The sequence below is a fragment of the Neofelis nebulosa genome, chromosome 18, assembly GCF_028018385.1.
Source record: "Neofelis nebulosa isolate mNeoNeb1 chromosome 18, mNeoNeb1.pri, whole genome shotgun sequence".
Taxonomy (NCBI): domain Eukaryota; kingdom Metazoa; phylum Chordata; class Mammalia; order Carnivora; family Felidae; genus Neofelis; species Neofelis nebulosa.
In genome coordinates, this window is record NC_080799.1 from 35,853,710 (window position 1) to 35,872,289 (window position 18,580).

General features: G+C 52.5%; 1 protein-coding gene across 1 annotated transcript in view; it reads left to right on the plus strand.

Moving 5' to 3' along the window:
* The window catches only part of LOC131500959 (uncharacterized), a 139,641-nt gene that overhangs the window by 56,489 nt on the left and 64,572 nt on the right, over positions 1–18,580 (plus strand). The window contains 11 exon segments of the mRNA XM_058710564.1: positions 446–657; positions 2,387–2,575; positions 3,001–3,140; positions 4,120–4,282; positions 4,432–4,518; positions 8,196–8,333; positions 8,428–8,547; positions 9,469–9,569; positions 9,992–10,003; positions 14,211–14,408; positions 16,188–16,381. Of these exon segments, the coding sequence (XP_058566547.1) occupies positions 446–657; positions 2,387–2,575; positions 3,001–3,140; positions 4,120–4,282; positions 4,432–4,518; positions 8,196–8,333; positions 8,428–8,547; positions 9,469–9,569; positions 9,992–10,003; positions 14,211–14,408; positions 16,188–16,381 (1,554 nt within the window).

Below are 18,580 nucleotides of genomic sequence, written 5' to 3' on the forward strand. Positions count from 1 at the left end.
CCAACCTACGGAAAAGTACCGTGGATTGTATCATCGATACCAACGTACCCTTAACCCAGATTCTACGATTCCATTTTTATTCCCCTTGTGTTATCACATATCCGTCCCCTTACCACTTCCAGGTTATTCGTCGGTGCAGTTCTAAGTGACCTGGGGACATCCATACATTCCACTCCTAAGTATTCCAGTATGTGCGGTATTAACTAGAGGGGAATGCACACCTCTCCAGGGTGCCACTTAATGAGTTTTGACAGGTGCACACACCTGTGTAGCCCCTGCAAGATTCAGAGCATCACCAGCTTTCTGCAAAGTTCCCTTCTGCCCCTTCTCACCCATTCCCAGTTGCGAAACCTGCCCATAGTGGATGTGATGAGGCACCTCTCGAAGCCTGCCAGTAGCTCTTTTCATACTGGGTGTCCAACTTCTGTCTGTTTACTTCTTGCAGGAGCCTTGAACCTGGATAGTCCCTGGCCGATGGTCTCGATGGCTCACAGGCTGTACTGGCCCCACCGACCCACTTTCCAGGCTGTTCTGGAGCTGACGCTGGGCAAAGCTCGGACCCTCAAGAACCTGGTGATAAAAGTGGCCTGCAGGCGTCGGGGCCGCGACAGGGAGGGCAAGATCCACATCTACACCCCGACTACCACTTACCTCCGGGTGCGCAAGCCCAGCCACACCCCCTGCTCCCCTCCCGCAGGTGGACTCTGGGCCCAGGAGCCTGGTTCCCTGCCATGTAGAAAGTCTCCCACGCAGAGGGAGAACACGCAGACCTGAGATCAGGTCACAGATGTGGGCGGTTTGGATGACCCAATGTGTACAGTCTTGAGAATTAGTCGCTAAGTGAATTTGGGAGAGGGGACCACCCCATTCCCCCATCCCATCTCGATTTCCCATATTCTTTTTTTTTTAATGATTGATTTTGAGGGAGGGGGCAGAGAGAGGGGGCCAGAGGACCCAAAGCAGGCTCTGTGCTAACAAATGAGCCCAGTGCGGGGCTCAAACTCACAGACTCTGAGATCGGATGCTCAGCGAGCTAGCCACGCGGGCACCCCTCACTTTCCCATATTCTTGCTTAGCAGCTGATAAAAATAGGAAGGCAGGTTGGAGGGTAACTCGGCAACAAGCAGACCTCAGGCTTTTGCCGAAAACCAGAATAAAAACTCCTTCAAGGTCGTAGGTGACTTTTGTACCAGCTGCTGGATGTAATTAAGTATGCTTCTGTGCACCTGTTTGATCTCAGAAGCCAAAAGATTTGAAAGAAACCCAGTCAGTGGAAGATGCCCTGGGTGTCCCACGAGGGAGCCGGGCACATCCATCCCCTCCCCGTGTTGGGATGATGGGTGGACCCAGCAGGAGGTCCAGGCCTGACTTGGACCCAGAAGGAGGCAGCTCCATGGGCCCATCTGGGGACAGTGCAGTCCCCTCTGAGTCAGGGGCAGAGTGGGAGCAGGATGGAGGCGTGAGGAGTCAGGCATCACTGGCAAGCTTGGGGACTCAGGAGGTACTAACACGTGGCAGCCAGAGCCACGTTTGAATCTGGAGCTGACAGATGAGCTGGTGGATTGTCAGTGGGGAGGAGGGAGCGCGAGACATGACGTAAATGACCCCAAGGCTCCAGCCGAGCAGGTGTGTGGTTAGGAGGTGCCTTTCACTGAAATGGACATCTGGCGTTTGCGGGGGCGGGGGGGGGGTAGTGGGCATAGTTCTGGGGGGAGACCCGAGGGTCAGTGACCTACGGGACAAGGGGTCACAGATTTCTAGTATTTGGCAGTGGGTTCAGTAATCCCTAAACCCCGTTTTGACCCCATCACCCCCTCTTCTGAGGCTTGGAGCTGTGTGAACAGCGGACAGTGGCCTGTAGGGTACAGACACCGTGCTATTCCTGGTGGGGCCTGTGCCGGGGGCCGTGGGCTGGGGTGTACAGCCGTGTGTGGGGCTACAGTGTCCTCCCTCCCCCAGCTCCAGGACAAGCCAGAACAACACCTCGTCTTCCCAGGCCTTTGAAGACCACAGCGATGATGCAGGGAAAGAAGGCCACCCGCATGTGTGTGTCCCTTGGGACACAGAGACCCTGCCTGCTGATAATGGTGGCCCCGTGAGATCATATAACCTTTCCGAGCTGAAGAGGAGAGAGGGGGAAGGGAGTTATCTTCTCCGACAACTCAGATTCTCCCTCTGTTCAGGGCTGAGAGATGGAGGGAAGTTTTCCTTCTTTCCTCAACACCCTGTGGGAAACAACGAATTCTGCCGGGACCAGTCGGGAAAGGCCTCCCAGAGGTGGTATCGGAGGGGTTTTGAAGGATGGGTAGGAGTTCACCAAGTGCTAATGGGGAGAAAGGGCGTCCCAGGGGAGAACATAGGGTCACCCTCCACTTCCTCCATGTAGGTGTCCACGGAGATGGCCTTGGCACAGAGCCTCTTCCGCAGCCGGACTGAAGTAGAATCAGCGTGGAGTGCGACTTTGAAGAGTGAGATCCACGCAGAGAACAGCCAGGAGCTTAAGATACTGCACGGCTGGTTGAAGGGCCCCCTGCAGGAGGTGAACTTAACGGCAGCTTACAGGCACACGGAGCAGGTATGTCCGGGCAGCCCTTACTGGAGGCTCCACTCTTCAGAGACCTCAGATCTCTCCCCTGGGGTGGGAGAGGGCTCAGTGCCACTAGCTTGGTCTATGACCTTGGGCTTCCCTGAGCCCAGTTTCTCTGTTTGTAAATGGAAACCAGCCATATTGGCACAGACCCGTGCCTCGTGGAGCCAGAAGCCTGAGAACTTCATTTCCCCGCTGGGCGCCTGGGGAGGTGCAGGCATGGTGGTGATACCGTGCGATGTTGCGGTCTGATCCAGGGTGAGGCTGCCATGCAGTTCAGCAGCCCTTGTCAGATGCCATACCCAGGGCAGTGGATGGGCAGTGGGAGGAGCCCCTTGGACCCCCGGGCGGGAGGTTTAAGGAGCTCGGTCCCCGCTGGCCATCTGTCCCCATCAGCCTGGTCTTTGTGGCAGCCTCGGAAGACCCACGTGTCTCTGGTGGCTCTGGTGACCAGCAAGAGTGGCCAGCCTCAGGGCCTGGAGCTGGAGGGCAAGCTGGAGGAGGTGACGCGTGATGGGAGGTTGTACCAGAAGCGGGGGACCTTCCTCCTCAGGTACATGCAGGCCCTTCCCCTTACGAGCATTGTCTTCCCGGGCCTCTGCTTCTGCAGCGTGGGGGGGGGGCGGACAGGGTGAGCTGTGCTCCTGGGAGGTCCACACTGGCCTGCGGGGCCCAGACAGAGCCCGGAGCTCAGAGACAAGCCATCTGCGTCCCTTGGAAGCCCCCGCATCCCTAGTCCCCCTTCCATTCGGATGCTAAGAAACCTGGGAGCAGAAATCCTGTCCCCACCCCAGCCTGAAAGCCGTTCTGGGGAATGTTTTCAGTTCCTGGAGGCACAGCTGGTTGCAAAGGTGGCTCTTGTGGTTGGGGATGTAAGAGGGGGGATTTCATGAACTCCAGGCCATGTCCAGACCCTCTGCGTGACCTTGGTCATCTCGTGTCCAAACAGCAGTAACAGAAGAGTACCAGCAGCTGTTATCTGCATAGATCTCATTCGTTCGTTTGTTTTGTTTCTATTTGTTGAGTACCTGCTATGTGCCATGTACTTTTCTGGGTGTCTGGAAAACAGAGAATAAAAAAGACAGAAGTCCTGGCCCTCAGGGAGCCTGTACTCTTTGTGTAGACTTTCTGTCCAATGGTCCCAACCACCGTGTGACATGGCGGGGGGGGGGGGGGGCTAGTATTTTAGCCCCCATTTCACAGGTGGGAACACCGAGGCACAGAGGAGTCAGCGAAGGTAACAGACCCCAGGTGCTGCCTGTGCTTGGGTCTCTGCTGCCAAGGGGCGAGGATGACCCCTGCCATGCCCCGGTCCCTGGGTTGTCGAGACGGCGAGGCGAGACGGGGAATGGGTATCATTTGGCAGATTATAATGCTCAGGGCCGGGGTATGTCCTCATGTTCTCTCTGTGACAGTCTTTGCTCTGCAAGCTTGCGACAGGTCCCGTCTGAGCTCACGGGACCCCTGGCCCCCCGCCCCTGCCAGCTGTTTTAGTAGCCATTCTTTGGCCCATTATCCTCTGTCTACGCCAGGCACCCCTTGCCTCTGCCCATCCCGCGGAGTCTGCTCCTGCAGGAGACCTTCACGGCGGACAGGCCACACCAGCGATGCTCCCTGGAAACCAGGCTGGTCCTGAACGGCCAAGAGGAGACCCTGCAGACGATAGTCCTGGGCTACCAGGCAGGACACCCCTACGTAAGTGGGCTCCGGGGTGCAGCTGGAGAGGAGGCTGGGCCCAGGGGGAGGCCCCTTGTCTGCTTCTGACCTGTCCTTGTGTGTGTGTGTGTGTGTGTGTGTGCGTGTGTGTGTGTGTGTGCGCGCACATGTGTGCTCTTCCCTCCCAGGTGTGTGTGGGCCTGACCCACCCGTACAGCAGCAAGGCCGTCCCCGGGAACGTGGAGGGTTGTGCTGCTGCTTGGAGTCAGCACGCCGTAAGTGAGAACGCCCCGGAGGCCCCAGGCATCTTGCATCCCAGCGGCCTGCGATCCAAGTGCCGTCATCTCTGCCCTGGGCGAGCAGAATGCTCTCCTACCCGGGTTTTCTGTTCCACTCTGTCCCCATTCTTCTACCTTGCGTGGCTGCCAGAGGGGGCTTTTCAATATGCTGCTTAAAGTCATGCCCCTCGTCACCGTTCTCTCTGGACACAGACCCCAGCTCTGCCCGCTGGTTTCGCTGACCCTCCAGGCCACCTGAGACCACTCTCTCCCTTTTGTTGCCTCCTTTCCCTTCCTCACCTGTCTCTTTCCTGCCCTAGGACCCTTGTATGTTCTGTGCCTGGAGCTGTTCCTCTCTCCTTCAGCTTTACCTTCATCCCTTTACTCATTGTTGGGGGTTCAGCTCATACGTCATGTCTTCTGGGAAGCTTTATCGCGACCCCAGACCACCTCCCATCCCCCAGCTACCCCTCCTGCACCACCCCCCACCTCTGCTTCTGGCTCCTGTTGGAGATCTCAGTTTTATTTTGATAGGATTCTTTGACCAATTCCTTTCTCCCCTACTGGTCTGCAAGACTCGTGTTTAGTACCGTATCTGTTTAACGGGCATACCTCATCCGATGGCACTCTATTACGCTTCGCAGATTTTGCTTTTTTTTTTTTTAAATACAAATTGAAGGTTTGTGGCCACCTTGTATCCAGCAGGGCTGTTGGTGGGGTTTTACCAACAGCGTTTGCTCACTTCGGGTCTCCGTGTCACATTTCGGTAACTCTTGCAGCAGTCCACGTTTTCATTATTATATTTGTTACAGTAATGTGTGACCGGTGATTACCACTGGCTCAGACGATGGTTAGCAATTTTTAGCAATAAGGTATCTTTAAGGTATATACATTGGTTTTTTAGACACGATGCTCTTTGTGCACATTCAGTTGACTGCACTGTCAACATAACTTGTGTGTGCACTGGGACAGCAAACATTTTATCTGACTTGCTCATTGCGAGAATCACTTCATTGGGGTGGTCCCGGAACCACACCTGCAGTATCTCCAGAGTGCACCTCGATTTACCTTTAGAGCCTCAGGGCCTGGCACGTCGTCAGTGCTTAATGAATAGTCACCTCAGTGCCATTGAACGTCTGTCGTGTCCCTGACCCAGAGCAGGGGTCGACCACCTATTTCTGTGAGGGAGCAGACAGTAACTCTTTTTGCCTGTGTTAGACCATACGGTCTCCGCCCCTCGTTGCACAAAAAAAACACCCTAGAAAACACAAATGAACAGGCACAACTGTGTTCTGATAAAACTTTTGCTAATGGACTGAATGTGTCCCCCCCCCACCCCCAGATTTGCACATTGAAGGCCTAATGTGAAGGTATTGGGAGGCGTGAGGTTAGCTCACGAGGTAGAGCCCCCGTGAAGAGATGAGGGCCGCCCCCCACCCCCCGACACCCCCCCTCCCCACCGTGAGGGCACAGTGAGGAGACAGCCACGTGGCCAGCGTGCCCTGATCTCAGATTTCCAGCCTCCAGAACTGGGAGAAATAAGTTCCAGTTGTTTAAACCACCTAGTCTATGGGATTGTTGTTACAGCAGCCCACACTGACAAACACAACCGTATACACGGAAAACGAACCCGGCCTGACTCTCTGGCCATAGCTTCCTGAACCCCTGCCTCAGAATGTGTTCACATTTGTCTTCCTAGGCATGAGACTCGTGTTTGCAACGTGCCCTTGGCAAACGATTCCACAACTCTGGACCCCCATCTTCCTGTCTGTAAAATGGAGACAGTACGCATCTCTTAACGCAGAGGTTGTGACGGGTGCCCCCTCAGCCCTCATCCCGGACTCCTTCCTGATCCCTCTAGGGCAGAAGCTCCGGGAGGTAACCCCATTCTCCAGCAAGCATTTATTGAGCACCTACTATGTGCCAGGCCCTGGACAAAGAACTTAGTGGTGGTTTCTCCCTTGCGGGATATACAGAGGCCTGCTGAAGGGTGAAGTGGGACCAGCTATTGAGCACAGAGACCTCTCCTTCTGGGGCCCCACATCCCTACCAGTTAAACAGGGCTGTAGATGGCTGCCAGAGGCTTGAGGCTGAAGTCCTTGGAGCTCCTGACAGGAAACAGAGGGTATAATGACGACCCCAAACACCTGCAGAAATACCTCCCCATGGTGTTCAGGGTTGTTTAAACCGGAGATTGCAGAATCGCGCTGTGGGCCGGATCCAGCCTCCAGATGTGTTTTATTTGGCCTGCTTAGCACTTAACATGTTTTAAAACGTCGTCAACATCGAACATCGGAAGATTTGGGGGTAAAAATCAGATTTCTGCCTCTAATTAAAAAGGAATCAGAAGATCTGACACATGGGGTCCCAAATCCCACCTGGTAACAAGAAATGAGAACCAAGGAGACCAGAGCCTTTGAATCTAGCTGAGTATGGCTGCCCGTTCTTCTTTAATGTTTATCTTTTTTTTTTTTTTAATTTTTTTTTCACGTTTTTTATTTATTTTTGGGACAGAGAGAGACAGAGCATGAACGGGGGAGGGTCAGAGAGAGAGGGAGACACAGAATCTGCAAAGGGCTCCAGGCTCCGAGCCGTCAGCCCAGAGCCCGACGCGGGGCTCGAACCCACGAACCACGAGATCGTGACCTGAGCCGAAGTCGGTCGCTCAACCGACTGAGCCACCCACGGGCACCCCTGCTGCCCGTTCTTTTCAAAACCATCTCTGTGTTTAATGGCACGCTTTCCTTTTCTTCTCTTGGAAGAATTTATTTATTCCTGCTCCCTGTTGTTTCTAAATTAAAGTCGTGTATTCTTCTGAAGTTGTACAGTAGTGATAAAATTCTGTGACAAGGCGTTTGTAACTTCTCAGTGAACCCACATGGGCACAGATGGCGCCCTGCTCCCTGGTGCTTGGCATGTGGCAGAGGCTAGTAGCTGCTAAGTGAACAGATGATCCCCCCATGGGTGGTACGATCCTATGGCTGCCGCACAAAGTACCACACCCTTGGTGGCTTAAAACAGCACACTCTTACCTTGGAGATCTGGAGATGAGAAATCCCAAATGGGTTTCACCTGGCTAAAATCAGGTGTTGCTGGAGTTACATGACTTCCCGCAGCTTCAGCAGAGAATCCGTTTCCTCGTCTTTGCTAACTTGTTAAAGCTACCCATGGTTCTTGGGTTGTGGTTCCTTCTCTGTCTTCAAAGCCAGCAGAAGTAGCAACTTCTCCTCCTTCCTCCCTCCCTTCCTACCTCCCTCTCTCTCTCTGTCTTTTCCAGCCTGTCTTTGGCCTTGGGGTTGCAGGCTATCACTGGTGATTCTGGATTCTTCCAGATATTTATTGAGCACCTACTATGCACCAGGTCCTGCGTTAAATATGAGGCATACACCAGTGAACAAAACAGACTAATACCAGGACACTCCTTTGGAATGAGACACAGACCCTCAAGTTTGCCCCCTCAGGCCCACCCCACAAACTCTACCGGTGGGCACCGGACTTGACCATCCCTGTTGGAAAGACCCTGGTGCACTTGGTCCCACTCCCTGCCCTGTGAGTGGGTGGTTAGATATCTTGGGACCACTTTGTTCTCACCGCTGGGTTCCCAGGGTGGCTTCTGCAGGCCCTGGGAAATGGGAAGTCACGTCTCTGAATGCCACCGGTTCTCGCTCACCCAGGCTAAGAGCAGGGAGGTGGAGGCGACCTTGAAAGTCAACCAGAACGTCGTGCTGCACTTAAGGGGTCTGCACCATGACCGATCTCAGGGTGAGGAAATCTGGCACCGCCTGGCCCTGAATGGAGCTCATTCCTCCCAGGTACCCATCCCCAGGTTGGGCAGACACTGCTTGGTGGCCCCTGAGCAGAGCTCTCAACCGTTGGGAGAGAGTAAATGGTACCGTTGCTTTCCAGCTGAGGCTCCCCCAGGCCCTGAGTTTGGATGGGGACATTGTCTTCAGACGGGGTCCCCCGGGACTGTTTGACTTCAGTGTGGACGCAAGGGCTACCGCCAGCCCCAACGTCCCATCCCAGGTCAGTTCTGCCTCTTTGGTGGGGGAGGAGCGGCATTCGTGTTAGAGTGCAGGTGTCTGGTGGGGGGCGGGGGGGCTGAAGAGGGGGCAGGGGGCCCTGGAGCGCTTACTTTGGGAGTATGTGTGGGAAAGGGACGGTGAGAATTATGCAGAAGGTTTCCGTGGGCCAGTCCCTGAAGTGGGTCCAGCCACTCCTGCCCACATCCCATTGGCTGGAACTTATCACCTGACCCACCCAGCTGCAAGGGAGGCTGGGAAATGTAGTTCTCGCTGTGCGTCCAGAAAATGCAGCTCGGTGACTATCTAGCAGCTGCTGGAGGTATCTTTGTTCAATCATTCGCTCTACACGGGTTGGGTCTCTGCTGCACTATGTGCTGGGGACGCACAGGTGACTGTTTCTGTCTTCACCTCCAGAGAGCTTTCAAGTTCAAATCTTAGCTACCCTGTGGACTTGCTGTGTGACCTTGGGGAAATTACTCAACCCCACTGAATATCATTTTTTTTCCATCTGTGAAATGGAGTTCGTCATACCAGCTTGTGAGAGGAGCGGTGACGATTAAATGAGGCGATGGTTATAAAGCCCGTTGTCCAGTGCCTACTTCCTGGTCAGGGTCAGAGAGAATGCAGCCGTGGACATGGGAGACATGAGCAGGCACCGTGGCAGGGGACGTAGGGGTTCCAGGGTCCCAGAGTTATCTTCCCAGCCCCATGTCTGGGGCTGTACTTGTCACGCTTGCAAGTAACAGAGCCTGAGTAACATCTGGGGCCAAGAAGCATCACAGAACGTGCTGTTGGCCTGGGCTTTGGGCAAACTCTGGGATGACCGTCCCCCTTGGAGTGCCCAGCCAGCTACCTTCTGGGGTTCTCCCTCTCCCTCCTCTGCTCCCTCTGACCCTCCCCCTCCCCCTCGGCCTCTCAACAGGTCTCAGTCCAGCTGAACGGATCTGACTCCCACTTGGTGTTCCTCTTCCAGCTCAGGCATCCCCACAGACCCCCATTTCCTCCAAACTTACAGGTACGGACGTGGGCCCTATGGGATGACCTCGAATTGCCTGCCAAGTGCTGTCTCGGAGCCGCCAGCTTGCTGGGAGATGGGGCGGAAGGAAGGGACAATGGAGGCCCCAGTGTGGGGTGGGGGGAGGCCACCCCAGGATGTTAAGCTGAGCCAGACAGCCAGTCCAGAATCAAGAACAGATGGCAGGGAGGTTTCCAAATCCATCATTTGGAAGTGATTGTCCAGGCCAGAAGGGGTTTTGGCTCCCTGGGGGGTAGAACGATCACATTTCACCCTTGAAAATGGAGAGAAGCAGAATTGTCCTCTAAACCCCGTCCTGTGTTTGGGGGAGGCCATCTGATCATTTTTGACCCTGGAGTATTTTGCCTGGTGTGGGGTGGAAACACGAAGGGTTTCACCTGACAAGGAAATAAAGGGCGGAGAGAAGGAGCCAGGCAGGAAGGCTGAGCTCTGTTCACGCAGCACTGGGTGCTCAGAAAGCCCCTGCACGTTGGTTGCTTCGTGGAGCAAGCTGTATGCACCACATACACAGGAATCAAGCCATGGGCTAGGGAGACGGAGGTGTAGACGGGTGATGAGGCTCAGAACTCGAAGGCAGTTTTTAAATGCCTGCTGTGTGCTCATCCCTGTGCTCGTGGCTTTGGAAACTCTATAAAGGAGCCTGAGAAGAGCTTTGGATTATGAAAGCTGGTCCTTCTCAGAGGCACCTGTTACAATGTGTCAACAGCTCTGAAATCAGGATGTGTCTTCAGACCCACATAGCTTCATTGTTTTGTTACCAGCTTTTTTGCTCTCGCCGGGGTCCATAAAGTCACGGCACATCTCAGGGCCGCTGGCATCCCATATTTGAGGCCATGCTGTCACCGTAATCCCTTGTGATGGGAGCTGCTGTCTGTTGAGTGTTTACCACGTGCCGGGCTCTGTTCTCAGCCCTTCACGTGGCTCCTCTCATGGCTACCCCGTGACTGTGCCGTTGTAGCATCTTGCACATGAGAGTCTGAGACAGAGAGGTGATGTGACTTGTACAAGGTCACTGAGCGTGTAGGTAGAGGATCCCAGATGGGCACCCGGCCGGTCCGGCTGTGGAGCCCATGTCCCCATTAAGTGGATGTAGCTGATGATGGGGATGCTGGGTCATCTCACGGGCTCAGACTTCGTCGTCACTTTTTAAAACAGCAGCACCCTTTGTTTACGTTATCTCTGTGGGTGAAGTGGGGCTCGGGAGCCCAGCCTTGTCAGCCTCTGTCCCACTCCTGGAGCCCCCCCAAAGCATCTGCTGCTGGACTCTGTGCACAGCAAGCTTCTGTAGGGTCGCAAGTAGCCTAGCAAGTATCTGCAGCCCTCCCCCTCCTCGCCTGACCAGCGCTCCAGGGAGATCAAGGCCTGTCATCCGGGCATTCTTTGTTATCAAGGAGGCGCACCAGGCTGGCCGTCCCCCGAGCCCTTGACCTTGAACACTGAACATGTTTTTTTCTGCATATCCCGCCTGATGGGAATATAGAGGGAGCGCAGGATGTGGACATCCTCAAGACAGTGACGTACAGGGGTGTTCGGGGTGTGCGTGCGCAAAGCAGCCGGCAGCACGTCCCGTACGCTCCACCCCTGTGCACCCTGGACGGCCCACACGTTCTTCTCACGCCTCTCATCCGCGGCGTCGCTGGAGCCGGTATGCCGAGGTGCACTGTAACCAAATCCCAGAGCCACGGTGCACGCCGCAGCGTCCCGGGGCTAGGGAAGCACAAACGATTGTGAAACTCTGGAAAGCATTTTGCTAGGAAGAAGGCGAGCGATTGAACCAAGCCGGGTCAGTAGCCAGGGAATCAGCAGGTTTACTCTGTGTGCTTGAACTAGCCGTGGCTTGGGAGACGTCGTGGGAACGTTCAGGTGTATATGAGCAGCATTCGGTTTTGATGAGAGCGCGTGTCCCTCGTGTTGCGGTTAACACATCACGAGCTCTCCCACTTGGCAGAACTACTTGCCTTATTCGGGAACTCTCCTAGGTAAGGAGGGGGATTGCCTTACAGGTGGAATTAAAGATGGCAGCCGTGTGTCTTGCCACCTTGCGTCCGTGGTGGCCGCAGAGGGGAAGACCACGGCCAGGGGACAGAGCCGCTAAGATGTGTTTTCGGTTCTACGTCGGGCCCTGAGCACCTTCCAGCTGGTAGGTTTCTCCTGTAAGCGAGTGAGTAGATGGCCCGGCAGGCAGGGATGTAGTGTCCCAGGTGTAGCGTCCAGTGCAGTCCAGGGTAAGTAGGGCCAGCCCCGGGCACCGCATGCCCGTAGCCATCCCCACGGAGAGGGGAACGCACCTGCGGGAATGGATGCGCGTCGATACCGAGCCAGGTGTCAGCAGTGACGAGTACAGTGGGATCGCATCATTGTGTGGGGGGCAGCCTGACATGAGGACTGCTTTCATTGTCCTGTTAACTCCTGCAGCCTGTCCCAGACAGCACAGTCTCTTGGCAGAGTCTTGTTTAACCCTTTGAATTATGTTTGTATCCTCTGGGTAAATACCTGTTAGTCAGGTGCCTGCGTCTTAATCGCTGGCCTCCTGTGTCCTCCGAGCTTCGCCGGACGGCACACTGAGTTCTCTCGCTTGCTGTCCCGCTCCGGCTTCCCTCCCCTGCCCCTGTGGGCGGCATCTCCAACAAGTGCGTTGGACTGGCTGGCGTTTTCAGGGCGTCCCTGTCCTCGCACGGCGCTCCACAAGCATCTGACGTATGGGCCATCCCTCCCCACACAGAGGTCACTGGCCGACTTGACATATCCCCCTGTGGATTTTTTCCCCTTTTCCCCTTTCCAACACCTTACCACTCGTGGAGGTTTCTCTCCAGCCTCATGGCTAGCCCGGCAATTAGGCAACTGCTCCCGGGCAGACTCTAAGGTGAGGGTGGGTGATGGCCCAGTGAGATGGAAGAAATGACCCGGATACGGCAAAGAAAACAGGATTATTGGGGGAAACTTACGTATAGGGAGTCCAGGAACAGCACAGTGGACAAAACATCCGCTGCTGGGATCTACCCGCGGCATCTAGCCCAGCCAGCTATCTGTTGCCTTTTCCCTCCTTGCATGGCCAGCTCCAAGGAGATCACGGTCTGCCATACAGACGTTCTTTGTTACAAAGGAGATGCTCCCCCTTGGCCACCTCTGGAGTCCCTGACCTTGAACGCTGAACATGTTTTTCCTACATATCCTGCTTGATGGGAACTCAGACGGAGCACGGGATCCGTACATTCTCAAGAGAGCGATAAACAGCATTCAGGGTGCACGTGTACAAACCAGCCAGCGGCCCCTACCACACACCCCCTAATTGAAATTTTAATAACACAGACGTCCTGTGTTTGTTTGCGTGCAGAATGCACATCTACGATTTACACATAAGAAGTTTTTTTCTTTTAATCCACCCCTCCACAGATCAGGTTTTGCAATTCGGGGGCGATATTGCCCCTCTTGAGGGCGCATGCTTTATGGGAGTCTTCGGGCCCGCAGAGGCCCAGTCGGAGAAAACATGGGTGTGACTTAAAAGTTCTCAGCCCAAGCCATGTTGGAATCACCTATGGAGGTTTTAGAACATTCCTGGACCCCAGCCCTGGAGGCGCTGAGTTGATTGGTCAGGGGGTCCCGGGCATACTTGAAAAAGAATTAATAAACTTCATTTTCCAGAGTGGTTTGTAGGTTTGCAGAATAGATGCATGGAAAGTACGGAGAGTTCCCTTTTCCTCATAGTTTTCCCTCTTAGGAGTATCTTGCGTGAGTGTAATACATCCTAACTGGCGAGCCAGTATTAATATATTATTATTAAACAAAGTCTGTAGTTTACATCCGGGTTCCCTCTGGGGGATGTATGGTTGTGAGGGTTTTGCCAAACAAAGAATGTCATATACCCTTCTTTACTGTATCACACGGAGTGGTTTCCCTGCCCTAGAAATCCCCCGTGTTCCATCTGTGGATCCCTTCTTCCCCTTAACCCCCTAGCTCCCTCTGAGCCCTTGACGTCTGGTTCTACCTTTTTCCAGAATGTCATACGGTTGAAATCTTCCGGTGGTTTCCATCGGAAGGTGGGTCCAGGACCGGTGGGGTCCAGGAATGTTCTAAAACCTCCAGCCTTTTCAGACTGGCTTCTTGCACTTTGTGAGCTGCATTTAAGGTCCCTCCACGTCTTTCTGGAGCTTCTTATTACTAATATTCCATTGCGTGGATGGACCACTTGATCATTTCATCCATGGAGGGACCAGGCATAGTTTTACAAGCTTCCCACATCACTGCGCTGCACCTCCCAGGCTGGACCAATGGGGAAACTGAGGCCTGGATTAGGAAAGGGGCTTCAGCTCACCCCCACCCCTGGGAGCCTGGCCAAGACTTTCCCTCTGCCTGCCCCCCCACCCCCCACCCCCAGTATGGCTCCTCCTCCTACACCGCACACTCCCCACCTTGAGCCCTGGAGCTTCTGGAGGTCTTCTGGGGTCGGGGAAGGCCACCCACCCTTCTTCCCTCTGCCTCCTCTCTCTTCCTGTGTGCCTGCTTGGTGGTTCTCACAGCTGGAGTGGCTCAGGAACGCTTCTAGGAGGAAGGGCCTTCCCACATAGCTGGCTCCCACAGACCCTTCCTGAACTCCCTCCACTTCGGAGTCCTCTCCTGCCTCCCTTCAGGTGCAGGCACCGCAGCTTCGGCGGCTCCCTGTCTGTGCACGCCTCCGACCGTGAGCTGCTTCTGCTGGAGGCCGACACCAGCCAGGACACCCGGAGAAGCAGCAGGGCCTGGGGCGCCAGTGTCCTCCTCCGCCAGGCAGTCCAACGCGCCCCCAGGGCTGTTCAGCTGCAGCTGTCCAGCAAGGTGGCCTCAGCCAGGTGAGGGTCCCCAGAGGCCCTGTGAGCAGGGAGGGACCTTGGAGGGCAAAGGGCTGGTGTCCCGGAGAAATGGGAAATCATGGCTCAGAGGCGCCCCCTTGCGTCCCTCGGGGACCAGGCCTAAATCCTCCCTACTTAGGCCATTCTTTTTTTTTTTTTTTTTTTTTTTTTTTTTTTTTTTTTTTTTTTTTTTTAGTTTATTCGTTTTGAGAGAGACAGAAAGCACGAGTCGGGGAGGGGCAGAGAGAGGAAAGAGAGAGAGAATCCCAAGCAGGCTCCCACTGTCAGCGCAGAGCCCGGTATGGGGCTTGAACTCCCCAACCGCGAGCTCATGACCTTCACTGCGCATGCCCGTTTATCCGCCGCGATCCGGCCGTTAGGAGCCTGGGCTCTGGAGCCAGCTGCCCGGGTTCAAATCCCAGCGCAGCCTCTGGGTTGCGGGCCAGCCACTGTGCCCTTCTCAGCCTGCTGCTTAGGGCTGTCCTCAGGTTAATGGAGCAGCGCACGTGAACGCCACACCAGCACTGTCCCGCGAGAATATTCACTCCCCAGCTGCCATTAGCATTGCTCTTCTCAGTGTGATACCTTCTGGCACAGATTGGGTCTCTGTTAAGTATTAGTGCCCTGTTTCCCCTGCGGCCCCAGCGTTGGCAGCTTTTGTGAATTTGAGGAGACCCAAGGTTTCAGGTATAGTCCTGGATGATTTTGTCCCCAGGGTTACCCTCTGTAGCTGTCCGTCCATCCATCCATCCATCCATTCATCCACCTGTCCAAACGTCCTTCCTTATCTCCAGTCGGAAAAGGGTTTGAGGCAAATTATAAAAATGTATGTTGTTCTAGGTCAGGAATTGACAAACTTTCAGCAAAGGGCTAGGTGGTAAATATTTTTGGATCTATGGACTATATGGTCCTGGTGGGAACCACCCTGCTCTTGTAGCCCAGAGGTATCTTAGCTGATATGGGGATGAATGGGTGCAGCTGTGTTCCGATAAAACTTTATTTACAAAACAGGTGGTGGGCTGGTTTTGGCCCACAGGCCCATAGTTTGCCAATTTTTGTCCTAGATTTTTCAAAACACATGAGGAAATTAGCATGAAGGGAAAAGAAAACTGAGGAAAATAGGGAGGTGCTCAAAGTGGCTTTAGGAAACAAAATGCAGGCCACGAGATCTTCTACATTGGTTGGAGCCCAGCTTAAGATTTGGCTTTAAGCATCCTAGTAGCCAATGCAAAAAGAGAAACCAACCAGTGGCATTACTTGCAAAGGCTGTAGGGAAACACACACATTCAAAACTGTGTGGTTTGCACCGTTGATCCCCAAGAGAGGTGCCTCCCATGGTGTCTTACAATAGAGCTTCCTATGTGGACAGTAGGGATCACGTCCCCTGCGCCAGCTCTCTAGGAAGCTTAACACCAGGCTTCTTGAAGCTGTTTATTTTCTCATCGTTCAGTATCATATGATGCATAGATAAAATATCAGCAATATCCACTCAATGTCAGTGGTTCTTTTTTATCCTCCACTTGGCAATAGAAGAAACAGGCTCAGAGAGGTTCTGTCGTCCAAGGCCACAGTTAGTGAGCAGCAGCACTGAGATTCAGATCCAGGTTTGGCTGACCGCAAAGCCTATGATCTTAGCTGCTGTTAGACTGCGTCTCCATGGGCTGAGAGCCCGATAGAAGCAGTCCTGTGGGGGGTCTGGACGGTGGGGTGCAGGGACCGCCTTTCACGGTCTGCCCGCAGTGTAGGTACTGCCTTTATTCCCATCACGTTCCTTTCTAGGGTTTGGCTGTTGTACAAGGTGCTGGTGGACCAGAGCACAGCACAGCTTGTCCTCAAGGCTTCGGCGGAGCAGAGGGGAGGCCAGGTCCTGACCCTGCAGAGCCAAGCGCGGCACACGGTGGCTGGCTGGCCAGCTGTGCCCCACCTCCTGACCCTCAAGGGCGTGTTGAAGCAGAAGGAGACATTCAGAGAGGGTGAGCCTGGGGAACGCCATGGGGCAGGGGCAGTGGGGGTCTTGGAGAAAAGCCCTTTCTGTGGAACTACAGGGTAGATTAAATCCTACAGGTTTTGAAGCCCACGTATACTCTCTTTCAGCATCTCACATACTGACAACACCCCTTTGTCAGAAATTAACACCTCGTCGACGAGGTGAATCTTGTAACGAAACACCAAGTAGGTTTCCTTATGCAGGACTTGTCACAGCCTTTTATGTACTAATGGACATTAGAAAAATCCAGGAGGAAGGGTTGGGAGCAGTGTTCCCCAAGCATATTTTTTTTCTAATACTTTTAATTTTGACAAAATTTCGGATGTGCAGAAAAGTGGCAAGAATAGCACAAATAATGCCCTACACCCTTTACCCAGCTTCACCAATTACTGACATTTTACCACAATTACTTTATTATTCTTCTTTACCTCTTTGTCTCTCTCTCTATACACACATATATAAGTGTGTCTGTGACATTTTTATTTGTGTATAAAAATACACTTGATTCCTGAGCTGTGTTTGACTAAGTTGCAGACATGATAATTCTTTACTCCTAAATAGTGCAGTGTTTTTTTCCTTACACGTGAAGATATTCTCCTACATCCTACAATGCAACTATCAAAATCAGAAAACATAGAGTATTCCTTTCCCTTTCATGGTATTTACATTTTTGAAGGATATAGGGAAGTCATTTTGGAGCTTATCTGATGCTTCCTCGTGACTACTTTCAAGCAAGTTACAGTAGTGATGTGCCATCATATCTGGAAGTACCTAATATCAGTATGTCCCAGAATTTTTAAGTTATTTATTTATTTATTTATTTATTTATTTATTTATTTAGAGAGGGAGGGAGGGAGGGGGAGAGAGGGAGAGCGCGAGAGCGAGCAGGGCAAAGAGAGCAGGAGAGAGAGAGAATCCTAAGCAGGCTCCATAATGTCAGCACAGAGCCCAATGTGGAACTGAAACTCATGAACTGCAAGATTACGACCTGAGCCGAAATCAAGAGCAGGACGCTTAACCCACTGTGCCACCCACACGCTGCCCTGTGTCCCAGTATTGGTGGCGTTAGCTTTGGTCATTTGATGAACACAGTGTCTGCCAAGTTTCTCCACTGTTAAGAGGACTGTTTTTTTCCTTTGTGTGCTGAGCTCATAAAACAGGTCATGGGAGCATTTCCTCCTTTTATTATCCAGAAGAGTTTGTATAAGATTGGTATTCATGCTCCTCTAAGTGTCTGATGGACTCTACCCATGATCTGGAATTTTCTTTGTGGAAAAGTTTTCTGGAAAATGGATAGATGTAAAGCTATTGAGATTTTTCTATTTCATCTTATGTCAGTTTGAAAGTCACCCTTGTCAGGGGATTTGTCCGTCTCAACTAAGTTGTCAAGTTTATTGGCATAAAGTTATTCATTGTATCTATTATTATCCTTTCAATATACGTAGCATCTATATATAGTATGTTCCTTCTTTCATTCCTGATAGTCGTTACTTGTTTTCCTCTCTTTTATCAGTCTAGCTAGGATTACATCAATTTTTATCTCCTCAAGCAATATTTGGTTTTGTTTTCTCTCTGGTTGTCACCTTCCGATTTCATTGATTCCATTGTCTTGCCCTTTCTTTTCTTACCCTCAATTTGGATTTACTCTATTTTATTAAGGTGGACTTTCAAGCCATTGATTTTTAGATTCTTTTCTTTTCTAATGGAAGTATATAAAACTATATATTTGCCTCTCAGGATTCTGTGAGCTGCTTGCCACAAATTTTGGTGTTGTGTGTTTTCATTATTATTCATTTTGAAATATTTTCACGTTTCTCTTATGATTTCTTCTTTTGACCCGTGGACTATTTAGAAGTATGTTGGTTAATTTCCAAATATTTGAAAATTTTGTAGGTAGCTTTTTAATATTTCTTTTCATTGTGGTCCAAGGGTCAGTCTTTTAAAATTTGTTGTGACTTGTTTTACAAGTTAATATATAATCTGTGTTGTAACATACCTTATGCACTGAACAGGAATTTGTATCCTGCTGTTGTCGGATGTAATGTTCTACAAAGGTCAGTTAGGTCAACTGCTTGGTTGATCTATAGCCTCACTGATTTTCTTTAAAATTATTTTTAAAGGTTTATTTATTTTTGAGAGACAGAGCATGAGCAGGGAGGGGAAGAGAAAGAGGGGGACACAGAAT